General features: G+C 40.1%; 2 protein-coding genes across 2 annotated transcripts in view; one reads left to right on the forward strand and one right to left on the reverse strand.

Annotated features, from left to right (window-relative positions):
* Nucleotides 1-3,498, forward strand: part of fndc7rs1 (fibronectin type III domain containing 7, related sequence 1) — a 56,147-nt gene extending 52,649 nt beyond the window's left edge. Inside the window, exons 41-42 of the mRNA XM_037531243.1 lie at nucleotides 987-1,031; nucleotides 1,279-3,498. Of these exons, the coding sequence (XP_037387140.1) occupies nucleotides 987-1,031; nucleotides 1,279-1,556 (323 nt within the window). The 3' untranslated portion in view covers nucleotides 1,557-3,498. The remainder of the gene's footprint in view (nucleotides 1-986; nucleotides 1,032-1,278) is intronic.
* Nucleotides 3,499-3,615: 117 nt separating this feature from the next.
* prpf38b (pre-mRNA processing factor 38B) lies at nucleotides 3,616-13,227 on the reverse strand. The gene is made up of 6 exons (XM_017723248.1): nucleotides 12,745-13,227; nucleotides 11,275-11,343; nucleotides 10,517-10,668; nucleotides 9,798-9,858; nucleotides 5,896-6,128; nucleotides 3,616-4,894 (listed from the first exon to the last, which is right to left on the reverse strand). Exons 1-6 carry the CDS (start codon nucleotides 12,949-12,951, stop codon nucleotides 4,093-4,095), a joined length of 1,524 nt encoding a protein of 507 aa, XP_017578737.1. The 5' UTR covers nucleotides 12,952-13,227; the 3' UTR covers nucleotides 3,616-4,092.
* Nucleotides 13,228-14,014: the final 787 nt, after the last annotated feature.

The following is a 14,014-nucleotide window of genomic DNA, read 5'->3' on the forward strand; positions in this document are numbered from 1 at the left end:
CACAGTAAAAAAGAAAAAAAAACAATTACGGCTTGTAAATCTGACCTTTGATATTTACAAAGATTATGTTTTGATATATTTAACCCCAAGGCAATAACTGGGATAGTAATAAGCTAAATATATCATTTTTGTGTAATCTGAAAATTCAAGCTGGTGAGGCCTGGCCTTTAAAGGAGTTCAGCAAACCCCACGTCATTAGTTATTGAAGGCTAAATTTGAATACTGTCCTCTGAATTTTGACGGCTTTTCAGTTGATTTCAGTGCAGCTCACAATAAGTGGGAGTGTTGTCTTTATGTCTTTATGTCTGATGTTAAAAGATCACCAGTGTTCCAGGTTTTATCCTGCTAAGATCCTTAATTTTCCTACAAACATATCCACACATAAGACCACTAATGTAACAAAATAGCACCTAAAATGTTTTGAGAATTGTTGAAGCAGCCAGTTCTGAGACTGTGAAGATATGATGGTCCTAGTGTGTTACGACCTTCAAGTGCTTTGTCTGCCTGAAGGTGTGCTTGAGGTTGAAAGAAAAGAAAAACATGGCTTGAATTGGAAATATCAACTATTAGTACAGATTATACATCAATCAGCCGTAACGTTAAAACCATCTTATTTGTTTCTACACTCATTCTTCATTTTAGCAGCTACACTTCCTATATAGGCGCACGTTTTAGTTCTACGATTACAGACTCTAATTCATCTGTTTCATCTGTACTTTGTTAGCAGTCCAGCAGTGAGACTGAGGTGTTTAAATACACTGCTGTGTCTAATCCACTTGTACCACCACAGCACACTAACACACCACCACCATGCTGAGAATTTACCCAAATAATAGCTGCTCTGTGGTGGTCCTGTGGGGGTTCTGACCTTTAAAGAACAGAGTGAAAGGGGGCTAACAGAGTATGCACAGAAATAGATGGACTACAGTCTGGTACTGTACTATCAGTGATTCCATCACAAACTTTTGCCTTTTGATCTTTAACAGTGATAGCAGCTCGCAGGAGGAGGGACTTGACCCAGACAGAGATGGGTAAGTTTGTGCCACTGTAAAAATCCTAGAATGCAGCAAATATGAAAGTAATAATGTAACACTTATTATTTTAATGGTACTTATGTTTTAACCACGTTTATTTTCTTATTTTGTTTGTTACTTTGAATGAACCTGAATTTGCTAAACATACTGATTTTCAATATATTTTCAAAAGGCCATGAAAGGTGTGCATATTCTACTGTGTAACATCACAGATAACACATAACACACCAAGTTCCACCCACAGGTGAGCTGACCAGCCCACAAGCCAGTTTCACCATGGTAACAGCTGATGCTGTCTGGCTGGAATGGACTCATGTGGAGGGGGCGGATTTCTACTCCTTGCTGATCCGGGAACAGTCCAGGTCATCTAAACCCGTCGTCATGACCGTGTACGGAGAGGCCTCCATCATCCCGGAGCTCAAACCAGCCACAATGTACTGCGTCTCGCTTTCTGCCAGAAACTCCTACAGCAGTGCGCCCTACTCAGAACCTGCGTGTGTTGAGACCGCGGCTCTGAGCTAAGGCCACGTTTGCCTCACCTTTGTCAAGGACAAAATTGCTTATTTAGGATCAGTTCAGATTGTAGATGTAGGGCATATGATGGGGATGTACTAATCCTAGATCAGCATTTTTACTCTGAGAAACATGAGACATACATACCAAAGGTCTGGATCTAGAGAGACTGTCCACTTCAGTGAGTGAACGGTCACTAGAATACGTAAATACGCTTTCGATTTTCCATCAAATCAAACTCATGAATTGTCGTTTAGGTAAGAAAAAAGGTATGTTTTATGTAATTGCCAAAGGTATATTTTATGTAATTGAGTTTCCTTATAATTCCCTCAGAAAAGCAGTTAGGTAATTTTCTTACCCAGACATTTGATTCCATTTTTAATGACCAGATTTAGCAGGTGTGTTTCAGTGAGGAAACCAGTTCTCCAGAACCGGAGTTGTGTGCCATCACTCTAAAAGCTCCATCCTTCACTGAAGGTTATTTAAATGAAATTTTATGAACAGACTGCTGATACCCGAGACTCTGTTTTACAATAGTCTTAAAAGACAATTTTGGCTTAAACACATTTCTTTAAATATGGTGCATGCATGCAGGCATTATATGTATACAGTTTATCAACATTAATTAGACAAATTCAGAAGACACTTGTAGGTTGACTAGTTGTTTTAGATGGTAAATAAAATGGCCCTACTTTAGTTAACATAGCAACACCTAGTTTCTATCAGCACCACTATCCAGTCTGTAAGCTTTTCTGCAGTGCATTACATTGTACCACTGATACCACACTCTGTTTACATCTCACATATTAGATTATGCAGAAATTTAAGGAAAAAAAAGTTTGAAAGTATTTTATACAGCCATTCTCAGTTCTGGTTCTGGTGACAAGTGCTGCACATTGAGTGATGTCCATGCTTGAGTATACCTCATGATCTTGAATTTCAGCTCATGTGCTGAAGGTGTAGTGCTTCTCACATTTAGTCCTGGAGGCCCACTTTTGAGTGTTTTCTCTGCTCCCAACACACCTGATTCATTAAAGTAGCTCAGTAACAACCCATTCTTGAGTTAAAAGTGAGAAGCAAAGCACTAAAATGCACAAAGCAGTGGGCCTCAAGAACCAGTAGCAGAATATAAAAATATGTTGTACATGGTTTAAAAACATTGACTTGTCACCACCAAGCTACAAAGAACGTCCACATGCCTCTGTTCAGAGGTCAGTTAAAGACCAGTTTCAGTGCCAAATTGTAAACATAATTGTAGGAGCAATTACATTTAACATTATCAGTAACCAGCCAGAAAGTTACTTTACTTTTACTGCATTCATTTTCCTACTGAATGCAGCCCTAGTTTCAGACAAAATTCTGAGCATGAGTTTTTTTTGTGTTGTAAAGCATAGCAATATAGCAGTTAACACTAGTTAAAACTGGCCTCAGAACTCCAACTCTACAGTTACACAACTGTAACACTGAAGGCAGAGGCTCTATGTGTTTCTAATGCAGGGTACATGGATACATCTCACTTACTTTATGCTTCTTTATCTATCAAGAACTTTTTCCACACCTGCAGAATGTAAATGGGGGTGCTCAGCTCTGGTCATAGAATGCACAGGCACACCTGCTTCAACTAAACTGATTTAATATTTAGTAGCTATAGAGGGAAATCACTTTAAGACCAGACTTGGGCACTTTGTCCACAGGTTTTAAAATTACTTTCGAAAAATGGCTCAGACCGTTTTGCTCCTTTCTATTTTTTTGGGTCACTCAATCAGTTATGGTCCAAAAATGAATATTTCAGGTGCTTGGCTTCCCCCCCCTTCACATCACTGCTGTCTCTATTATAATGTACATGAGAAATAGAAGTACATAAATAAACTGCAAGAAAGATTGTTAAATATGCTGTATTGTCTGTGCAAATGTAAGCTATTTAAATAAATGAACAACAAAATTGAAAATACTTTTAAATAGCATGTGTAATGGATAAAACTGACAAAGGTTTAAAGAATTTAAATTTGAAAGTTAAAATTTGTTCTGCTGCCTTTAAGCACCATGTATGTACAAAAAAAAAGACAAGTTTTCATACAAGATTTTTATTAGGAAATGAGATGCAACAGAGAAATGACCTGAACACAGCACAATTTCAGTAGGTCCACGCTGTTGCTGTTCCACCAGCTTCACTCTGCGCGTGTCCTTTGTACGATTTAAAACATTCCCCCGTGCTCTATGTACAAAAGCATTTTTTTGGAAGATTTCCTGAAAACAAACAAAAAATACAAACAAAAACCATCATCAAACATTTAAAAAGCATTTTTTTCCATTATGTCCAGGACGAGGTGGAAGAGAAAAAAAAACAATAAAAAACAGGGATTTTTCTTCTCTTACAGAAGAAAAGATTGGGTAGTATCTACATGAAGGGAGTTAACAGGAAAAATGAGGAGGAAAAGGAAAATTCCAGGGACGTCGTGCTATTTTTATTTCTGTTGTTCGGTGAAGTTGAATACAGAAACAGGCTGAGGGAGGGTAAAGTGGGCGTGTGGAGGGTGATGGACGCTCAGGGCGATTCACCCCGGCTGGCATGTGTTCCATCACCCAGCTCTGGACTGGCGCTCCTGGGCCTGTGCTCTTTGCCATTGCTGGACTCTCGTCTGTGGGAGCGCTCTTTGCTACGACTGCGCTTGTGTGGCCGCTCTTTGCTGTGGCTGTGTTCACGCTTCCTGCTCTTCTCCTCTCCTACCTCCTGTCGGCTCCTGGATCTGGAGCGGGAGCGCTTTCTGCTGGAGCGTTCGGCTTTGTGCCTTTTTTCCCTGCTGCGGCTACGACTGGAACGTTTGCTCTTCCTCTCCTCACGGTGCCTCCTCTCCTCTCTCTCCTCTTTGTGCCGCCGCTCCTCAGCTTCTCCTTTGCTCCTCTTGTCTTTCGAACGCTCCCTCTCTTTCTCTCCTCCACTGATCCTCTCTTTGTGCTCTCGCTCTTTCCGGCGACTGCGCTCTCTTTCGCTTTCTCCTTCCCTCTCTTTCTCTCGCTCTTTCCGCTCGTTCCTTTTCTCGCGGGTGTTGCTGCGGCTCCGGCGCCGTTCCCTGCTACGGCTCCTGCGCCGCTCCAAGCCTCGGTCTGGCGTTTTGGAACGCCGGCGATCTCGTTCCCTGTCTCTGTCTGCAGCCCTGTCTCTCTCTCCTCGCTCTCTGTCTCTTTCCCTGTCTCTCTCTCTGTCCTTGCCTTCTCTCTCTTTTCGCTGGCGGTCTCTCTCTCTCTCCAGTTCACGGTCAAAGCTCGCCCCACGGCGGTCTCGGTGGTGGCTGCGACTGCGTGAGCGATTTGGTGATCTTCGGGGGCTTGGGGTTCTCCTTGGCGTCCTGATGACATCACACACACACGGTTATGTTAGTACAGCATACGACTAAAACCAAGAAGGTCAAATAAAGGCACTTGCTACAAAGAATTACTAGTACCAATGACGGATGTGTATTTTGAATTTTGAGTACCTGCAAGAGTTAAGAGTTAAACAGATATCCGTTTAATCATGCAGAAAGGAAAAAAAAACTGCCAATGTAAAAAGAGTAAGGGGAGGCTTACGCTTCCAGCACATTTTTCACACAATGTCAAGAGGATTAAAAAAAAAAAAAAAAACAGCACAAATACATAGGGGAAAAAAGGCTGAGAGGAATCAAAATAGTTTTGTGTTGGATGAGTAAAGGAGGCTGCCTCTTCAGATATGTGCAAAAACTGCAGCTAACAGATACAACACTGGATATGGATAAGGATTCATTTTATACACGGTATTTTCTCCTCAGTGAACGACATGCCAACAAGTTAGAGAAATATTTTACTGCTTCTGGACCTAGCTAACATCAGCTAATGTACTTAGCCTAGTGAGAATGGCTTTATTGCTACATCTTTCATGTTCAGGAAAGCATGTTACTTACAAATACAAGAACACATTTTACAGTCTTGTTAAAAACACTGAATTATTTGTATACTTTCTCCATCTTCCTATGATGAAACAGAACAAGTTCCTGAATAATGATCTCAGTACTCAAATGCTGGCACCTAAAACAAGTAACCAAGTGCTCACATACAATACCAATACCATTAACTGTGTTTATCAGGCTGATAGTAGTGCTGTCCATCCTGTACAGATGATAAAAAGCATACCTGCCCAGTGACTACTGCCACAGTTTAAATTGCTATCGGTTCTGTCAATCAGTAAATGGTAATGGTTCAGTTAATAGTAAACAGTTACATTTTAAATTCTTGCCAACGCTTTCCAGAACTGTCGTTGTGTACAGTCCAAAAAAATATTTCCAAAAAAATAGTATCCTGTAGCATCCTCCCTCAAATTCCCCTGCTGGTGTACCTGGAGCGGTGCCGGTCTCCATCCTCCTCCTCCTCCTCCTCCTCCTCCTCCTCCTTGCCATCTTTCTGTGGGAGTTTGCGTGGGCGGTTCTTCATCTGCTGATCTATCATCTTCTGCACGGGCACGGGTATCCGCGGGAACAGTGTCGAGAACCATTCAAGCTTTGTAAGGAAGGAACGCAGCATCTCTCCGACTGTCATCACACATCCACCGCCGGCTTTCACGTCCAGCTCCTGATCACACAAACACAAGCAGGGGCACATTAATGACACACACTGATCCTGGCACTCAAACACAGTTGACTGACATGCTGCTTACAGAACACCGTTTCCCAGCTAAAGTCTTGGAAGTCCACCATACTTAATGGATTAGGGCTTTCCCTGCTTTAGCACAACCGATTGAACTCTTCAGCCAATTTCAAGATCTTCTATAAAGGGTTTCAGTGCACTGAATGCACTAAACTGTCATTCTGCAGCCCTTTAGGATTTGAGCATAAAGATTTGTCAACACACAAGCCATGTAACTCCAAAGGCTACCACACTGGACTGTGTTGTCAAGCGTTTAGCACACTCCAGAAGAACTTGATCTTCAAATGAGCTGAATTATTTTTGCTTTGTAGCATGGGACAGCAAAACAGTGCAGTACAGTAGGACTCCAAACTTTGAACTGGAAAACACTCATTTAAAAAAAAAAAACTCCCTGCTGACACCCTATTTGTGACAAACCAATACTGAAACTTCACCTCTGTTTTCATCAAGCTTAAGATTCATATGTTCAGTTTACAGTATGGGACAACGAGTGGAGGATGACGCTACATGAAGGAAATGGACTGGTCTGAACTTGACTAAATTTAACTCTCTGCCTAGAGTAAATGTAGAAAAACATTACATTGAATGTGCATTATATGCCTAACTGTGCAATAAAATTGTTGTAAAAGTTTATCAAAATTTACAGAAATAATCACTGATGATTACTTAACATGATATACAAGGCTATATATCTCACTATTAAATTGCAGAAAATAAAAAGGGTATCCAAGAGGCGGATCTAGACCAAATTATAGATCATGTAAACAACTAGTAGGACACAGCAACTGCAAAAACTGCATTTAACAAGTAGCTGATTGCATTTTCAGCTCATTAGGCCCACAGAGCAAGACATTTCTGCCAATTAGCTTAGCTGAAAGAGAAGTACTTCTGGTTATGTCACTTAGTGAAGAACTCCGTTAAGAACTTTGTTAAAAACTAGCAAGAGCTGTATAAACAGTAATGTCTAATCCTTGTATAATTGGTGCATTTATTCAATCAATTTCACTAAATGCTATTCATGTCTGGTTTGGTAAAACATCTAACCCGTTAAATGTTCCTGTCCCTGGTGAGGAGCTACAGTGCAGGTGCACTATGCACTAGGCAGGCTGACAGCAAGCTGACTTTAGAGAGGGAACAGGAAGAATAGTCCATTTGCACTCACGCACGCAAACCTGCAGTGCTGAGATACATTACTCCCATTCACCTGCTGCATAAGGCCATCTGAGAAAGAAAACAGCGCAGTTAGCCAGAGAGGCAGAACCATGATGAACACACACGCAAACGCCCACACAAACTTTCACATTCATACAAAACCAGGGCTTCAAAAACTGGATGGTTAAAGGGGAAAAATTATTTGTTGTTTGGGACATTTAAGGGCAGACGAGTACAAACTGAACGCATGGACATTTTTTAATACTTCTTTTCTCCTGGCAGGCAGTTTCAGGGCTCCAGATGAACTGCTGTAACTGTTTATATTATATATATACATAATTTGTTTACACAGATGTTATATTTATGTCTCAGCTGATATTCTTGCTCTATTCAGGGCATGCAATGGTCCTTTAAAAGGGCTTATATTTAGATTAATGAATTTAAAGCATATAATTTTATCATTATTAAGGACACCTTGGTTATTGTCTGCAATTAAAGAACAATGACCAACTACATGTTTCATTAAACAGAGAACATAATTAGACCAGTTCATCTAGATTGAATACAGCACAGTATATGAAAACTTAAATAAGATTCGCTGTTGGCAGTCTTTAATGGCACTTCTAGTGCACTGCATCTGTGTGCCAATATATCATGGCACACACTGTGTATATGTGGAAAATGTCTAAGTATCGTGATATATTTTTATTTTTGGTCATGCTGCCCAAGCCTATTTTACAGCAAGTCATAGTATGCTCTAAACCGCAGGAACAAATCTGCTAGCCTTAATGAATATCTGGATGTTGTCTGAGCAGGTTGAGCCACGTTTTGAGGAAGCTTTAACAGAAATAATTAGGCTAAATATTGACTTTCAGCATTTGTTAGAATTGCCTCGTAGCCAGAGAGAAAAAAAAATAGAAGCCAAATTTGTACACTGAACATCCTACATCAACTGTAAGTGGTAAATTTGATTCAAACCCTTCCATCTTTACAAAAAATAAATAAATGGAAAAAAAAGAAAAAAAAAGGAGATTTTCTTGTTATCATTATCATGCACTTTATAGCATGAGATCTACGTTCAATTCACAGCATGCATCAACTCACACGCCCTGTATCAAAAAAACTGAATACGAACATGCGTATCATGAAACCCCAACATATAACAAATTCAAAAAAATTCAAATTAACTCACAACTCTATCAATTTGGTCATATGTATGCTAGTTCAACAGCTCAACATAAAACACTGCATGTGTCCTAAATTGTGAAAACATTATTAAACTTAAAACAACTTGATATTTAAGGCCTTTAAAATGTCAAATGTCATTTCAGGCAAAATTAAGACTTAAAGGATCCACATTCACCCTTTTTGGTGGCATTTATTTTATGACTTTATGGATTTTTTTTTTTTTAAAGTAAACTTATGCAACATCACTGCCCCAAAGGCCCAAACAGAGTTTACATACTCATGACACTACAGCACAGCGTTATTCTAGAGCCTTGAGCCTCAAAGGGCATGTTAGCCAGCATTCAGCCTCTCACACAGAGTTTGAAGATGCATCCAATCTAATGAGTAATAGTCTAAAAAAAATCAAAAGACCAATACAATGTTTTACTTTTTAATGATAAAGTGAGAGCACAACTTTATAGAGCAACTCCTGATCCATCTTGTACCCACCATCTCAAACTGGTTACTCTTTTTTGCCTGACAATTACTACACCGTAACAAACCTAATATAGCTCACAATATGTCTAGTACTTCCTGGAGAACAGTGAATGTTAAAACAGGAAAGCATTAAAAATGCTGGGTCTCCAGGACTGCAGCCTGCCGCTCCAAACCTTAAATTTAAACTGGTGTACTCACCATAGCAAAACCAGGCTAAGGAACAAACTAATTTATCCCAGAAGAACATTAAGCCAAATGAAGGCAAAGGTGAAACATCAGCAATGTACATCACAGCTTTCATTGTGAGCTTTGTATAATTTATCAGAATATCTACAGAGGTCACTCCATGTCCCACCACTCAAAGAAAGGAGGATTCAGAACCACCTACCACAGGCCTAAAGCTAGACACTGCATTAAAAGATACAAATTTATGAAAAAGAAACCAAACCAAACTATCTTAATAATAGGAACCCCATGCACTACACATACTTTTTGTTTTCCCAGCTCTAACTCACCTCTTTCAACTCATAGTTATTAACGCCTTCAGGGTGAGTTAGAACAAGAAGACAAACAATGTGCAGTGGACAATGGTCCACAGAAGAAAAATAATTATTTAAACCCTGCCTGTGGCGACATTTTGTATCCTCTCTGCAGTGGCTCTACGCTTAGTGACAGGTGGTGTGAAAACCCAGTGATATGACAAGAAACGACCTGCAATCTGCACTCCTCTAAATTGAATGTAAAAGAAAGGTGAAAGCATTACCCGTGGCGACATACCTCCTCATCATCTAGGAAGGGCTCAAACCACTCAACCAGATCTGCTGGGGGCTGTGTGTATCTGGAAAACAAAATATAACAAATGCAAATTAGTGTTCACAAAACATATTAACGCAAAGAGCTAAAACAGCTCTGGTTACAGATATTTTCACAATCATGTATACTAGGCCAGGGGTACATCAATGTAATCAGACATCACTGATTAATAACCCAATGACTTGAATGAATGAATGGTCATGCTAGGGAAAAAGTACCAACAGAACTAGACAGGACTCATTTACACACCTTGAAAAATACCAACAAATAATAAGGACATACAATGAACCCACTTACACAGCTATAATTACAGAAATCACATTGTTTATATGTAAAACATATGAGAATGGCTTGGGGAATCACTTGCATTCCAAAGTTTCTCAAGCAAGTGATGCTCTTAGCACACAGATCAGTATAAACCTACACCAAAAGGTGCTCATGTATGCACATGAAGTAATTTCACTTCTGGAGTATCATTTGTACATTAAACACTCTGAAACATCCATAATATTTAGCCACCATTCTTATTACTGTGAACATTCTGAATTTGGTATACTGTAGAAAAATGTCGCTTGTGCTTTTGAAATCTGCCATTTTATCTTTCTTACATTTAAACAGGGTACATTTTCTCTGCGAGTTATAGTAATATAAGGAACAGATGTCTAGGTGAAGTGAAGCCTTACCGAATGTACATGAAGCCAAGTGCTCTGATGTACGGGGAGTCTGTGTGTGTGATGAGACCCATCACTTGCTTGCGGGTCAGCTTTAGAGTAAAAAGCTTATACAGTAGACAGAAAGCTGTGGACACGATACCTCCTGTGCCTACACCACGGACCTACAACACATAGAAAACAGGTAAGATACTCAAACACAAACACAAAAAGACTTCAGAGTGACATCTATCCAATGTAACTGAAAATCTATCCAATGGAACGTTATGTAACTACTGTAAGGGGTCATCTAAATCATGTTTTTCAATCAGGTATTCTAGAACCCCAGACATGCTCCATATTTTTGCTCTATACACAACTGACTAAAGTTATTTAAGGGCCAAGCAATGCTGTTAATTTTATGTTTTTTTTTTTTTTTGGGGGGGGGGGGAGTCTGTGCTTAAGATACCAACCTTACAGTGGCTTTCATGTATTCAATCTTACCTATAAACGGTCAGTGTGATTGCAGGTTCTCATTCCAACTTTAATTCCAACTCAAGCAGGGGCACACAATATTTTTAACTCTGAGAAAAATTTATTAAACAAGTGCTCCTCCATGTCTGGAACAAAAAATGGCTGCCACACAACCCTCTGCAGGTAAGACTGAACACCCCCAATGCAACAAATTCAGTCTAGATGATATTAAAGTACTTTATTAGTCAGGTTTCTCATTTTTTTCTCCTTTAAAAGACAGAGAGGAAAGAGGCTGAAAGGCACGTACTTCTACTTACCCCTCCGCACATTCCAGTCTGCCCTGCAGTCTTCCGGCTGCCTTTCTCCCATGGTTCTGCATGGGTTACCTGAGGAGAAACACCAGAGCTCACTCTCTCACACACATAATATTAGAAAGCAGATAATACAAACACTTTGTTTATTGGCATGGGCAAACAGGCTAAAGTTGCCAATTTACTTATTTAAAGAACATTAACCTTTTACTCTTCTTTTAAAAATGACTTAAAACTAGTGGTGGGCAAAATCAAGATATTTAGCATAACTCACCAAACATAAGAAAAAACCGTTTGATGTTCTGACGCGCATCAATCAATCACAAATGCATGGTAAAATAATGTATTATATTTTTGTCATATGCCACAACTAGTTAAAGGCGCGCTTAGAAAAGTCTGGGTAACATAGCAGCTTTTTAGTTAGATTTTTGGTATTTCAGACACAACAGCCCAGATGAAACAAATGCAAAAATGGTCTGCATAAAACTGACAAACCTGCATCCTTCTCCTCAAGTAAACAGTCATTAGTTAGCATGCAAACTGATGTACCCCCAACTGCAATGGAAACTGGAGGTAATTCCTGTGTTTTCTTAGTCGAAATAAATTATGAGCCAAACAAACACCTGGCACAGTCTAGTCATATGCCAATGACTAGCATCTTTAAAAAAAAAAAAACACGTTAGCTACGTTACTTCAGTCAAGAGCTCAGTCTTTGGAAGCTAGAGATAAAGGGGAACTGCACCGACCTTTCAAATTTTCAACATATTTACATGGTTGAGATGTAAACATTCAGAGCGGTTGAGTCAGACGAGTCAAAATTATTCACAGTGGTGATGACAAGATCCAGACGTCCACCTCTAAAAGCTCTCTTACAAAAGTTGTTGCACGAAATGATTATGATTATTCTACTTGATGTCTGAGACATTGTTTTACGGCAGGTTTGTGATGAAACTTGAGAAAAAAAATTCAATCCGTTTATTTTAAACTATTGATTGTGGAGGAATCCATGCAGGCTGTTTTAAGACAAAAGGCAATTTTTTTATATTTATCAACATTACATGTAGTTAAAAACTGAGATGAGGCGTGTAGGCTCACGGATAATAAATAAAATATACATTAGTGGTGTAAACACGGCGACCTCGGGTTCCTATCACCACCGCTGTAAAGAAATCTCTAGCTCCATTGGACCACTTCACATCAGTTCACTCTGAATGACCTTGTCTACATCTCAACCACTGAAATTTTGAAAATTGGCGGAATTTCCCTTTAACTGATGGCTAACGTTAGCTTCGAGCTGCTTAGTCTGACAGAATGCTACAACCAAGTTATACACTACAAGAGACTGTTCAGCGAAGCCCAGGCCGAAATATTTAGACTGAATCTTATCTGAGTGACATTAACTCTGAACGGCCGCGCTCAATCACTACGACTGAGAGCGAGAACGCGTTAGCCCCGTTAGCCTAACGTTAGCGTTACCTTGAAGTAAATCTCGTCCACAACCTCGTGGTAGGTCTTCAGCTCATACAACTGAACTTTAAAATACGGAGACGACAGTATGTTTGTGAGAATCATGGGGTTCAAGTTCATAGTCTTCTCGTTGCCCCACAGCGGCAGGACATTGCCGTGTTTGCCGGTGCTGGGTTTGTTCACGGCCTGCTGCTGCTGCTGGTGATTCGCCGCCATGGCGCTCCGAGAATGAGAGAGCGGGAGACGAGCGGCGAGCTGCCTTACACAACCGACTCAGCAGCGCCCACTACAACGCCATGCAGCCCTCTTCCAGATCCAGATATAACTAAAAGAACATCCAGTCCGACGCGCGAGTGTTAATTCAGCGAACTCAGTACGTAGTAGTAAGTAGCAGTATAGATATATTTCTCCAGGCAGGCTGGGATTTTCACTACTCGACTACTAAGTTAAACCGTAGGACAAGATGGCTAACGCGTTGCCGGGGACGAGGAGGAAGCGGAAATGGCGTATGGGTTTATTTTAAATCAGTTTTTTTTGGTGCAATGCAGGCTTGTGTGCCACTTTCCTTTAGTCTGTTTCACTTGTTCAGAGTTAAAATCCAAGCGTTTATTCCCCGCGATGAATATCGAATGATAGAAACGTGTAATTGTGTCGTTCAGTGTCTCGAACAGACACTTATTTGTGGACGGGCAGCAGGTGATTCTCCGTCTCTCACTGCAGCAGCAGATCCGGATGAGCAACACGGCCGTTGAGGGGAATTCCACCGATTTTGCAAAATTTCTGAATAGTTAACTCCTTTTCATCTAAACTGTCAGAGAGATTCGATGTGAAATTGTTCATTATGAACATAGCAGAGGTTTCTTCACAGTGGTGGTGATGGGAACCAGAGGTCGCGATGTCTACAGTACAAATGTAGCCATTTTATGAATTGAAAAAAATCATTGGAGACTTTTTTTTGTTTCTAATGGCCCTTTTCCAGCAGAACTTTACATCCTTACACCATTAATTCATTAAACAATGAACAAAACGTCAGGCAGCGTAAATCTCATGATTCCAAGTAACAATTAACAGTGAGGTAGTTTTTTAAAGGCATTAAACCCAGATGTCTGGTTCCTATCACCACCACTGTGTTTCTCTAGAATGAAACATTTCACACCAAACCACTCTGAACGACTTTGTTTACATCTCAATAATTATGTCAATTTTTTTTTAAATCAGTGAAGGTTCCCATTTAACCTTTAGATCTCACAACACAATGAGCACCACAAGCACTACAACA

This window comes from Pygocentrus nattereri, chromosome 19, assembly GCF_015220715.1.
Source record: "Pygocentrus nattereri isolate fPygNat1 chromosome 19, fPygNat1.pri, whole genome shotgun sequence".
Taxonomy (NCBI): domain Eukaryota; kingdom Metazoa; phylum Chordata; class Actinopteri; order Characiformes; family Serrasalmidae; genus Pygocentrus; species Pygocentrus nattereri.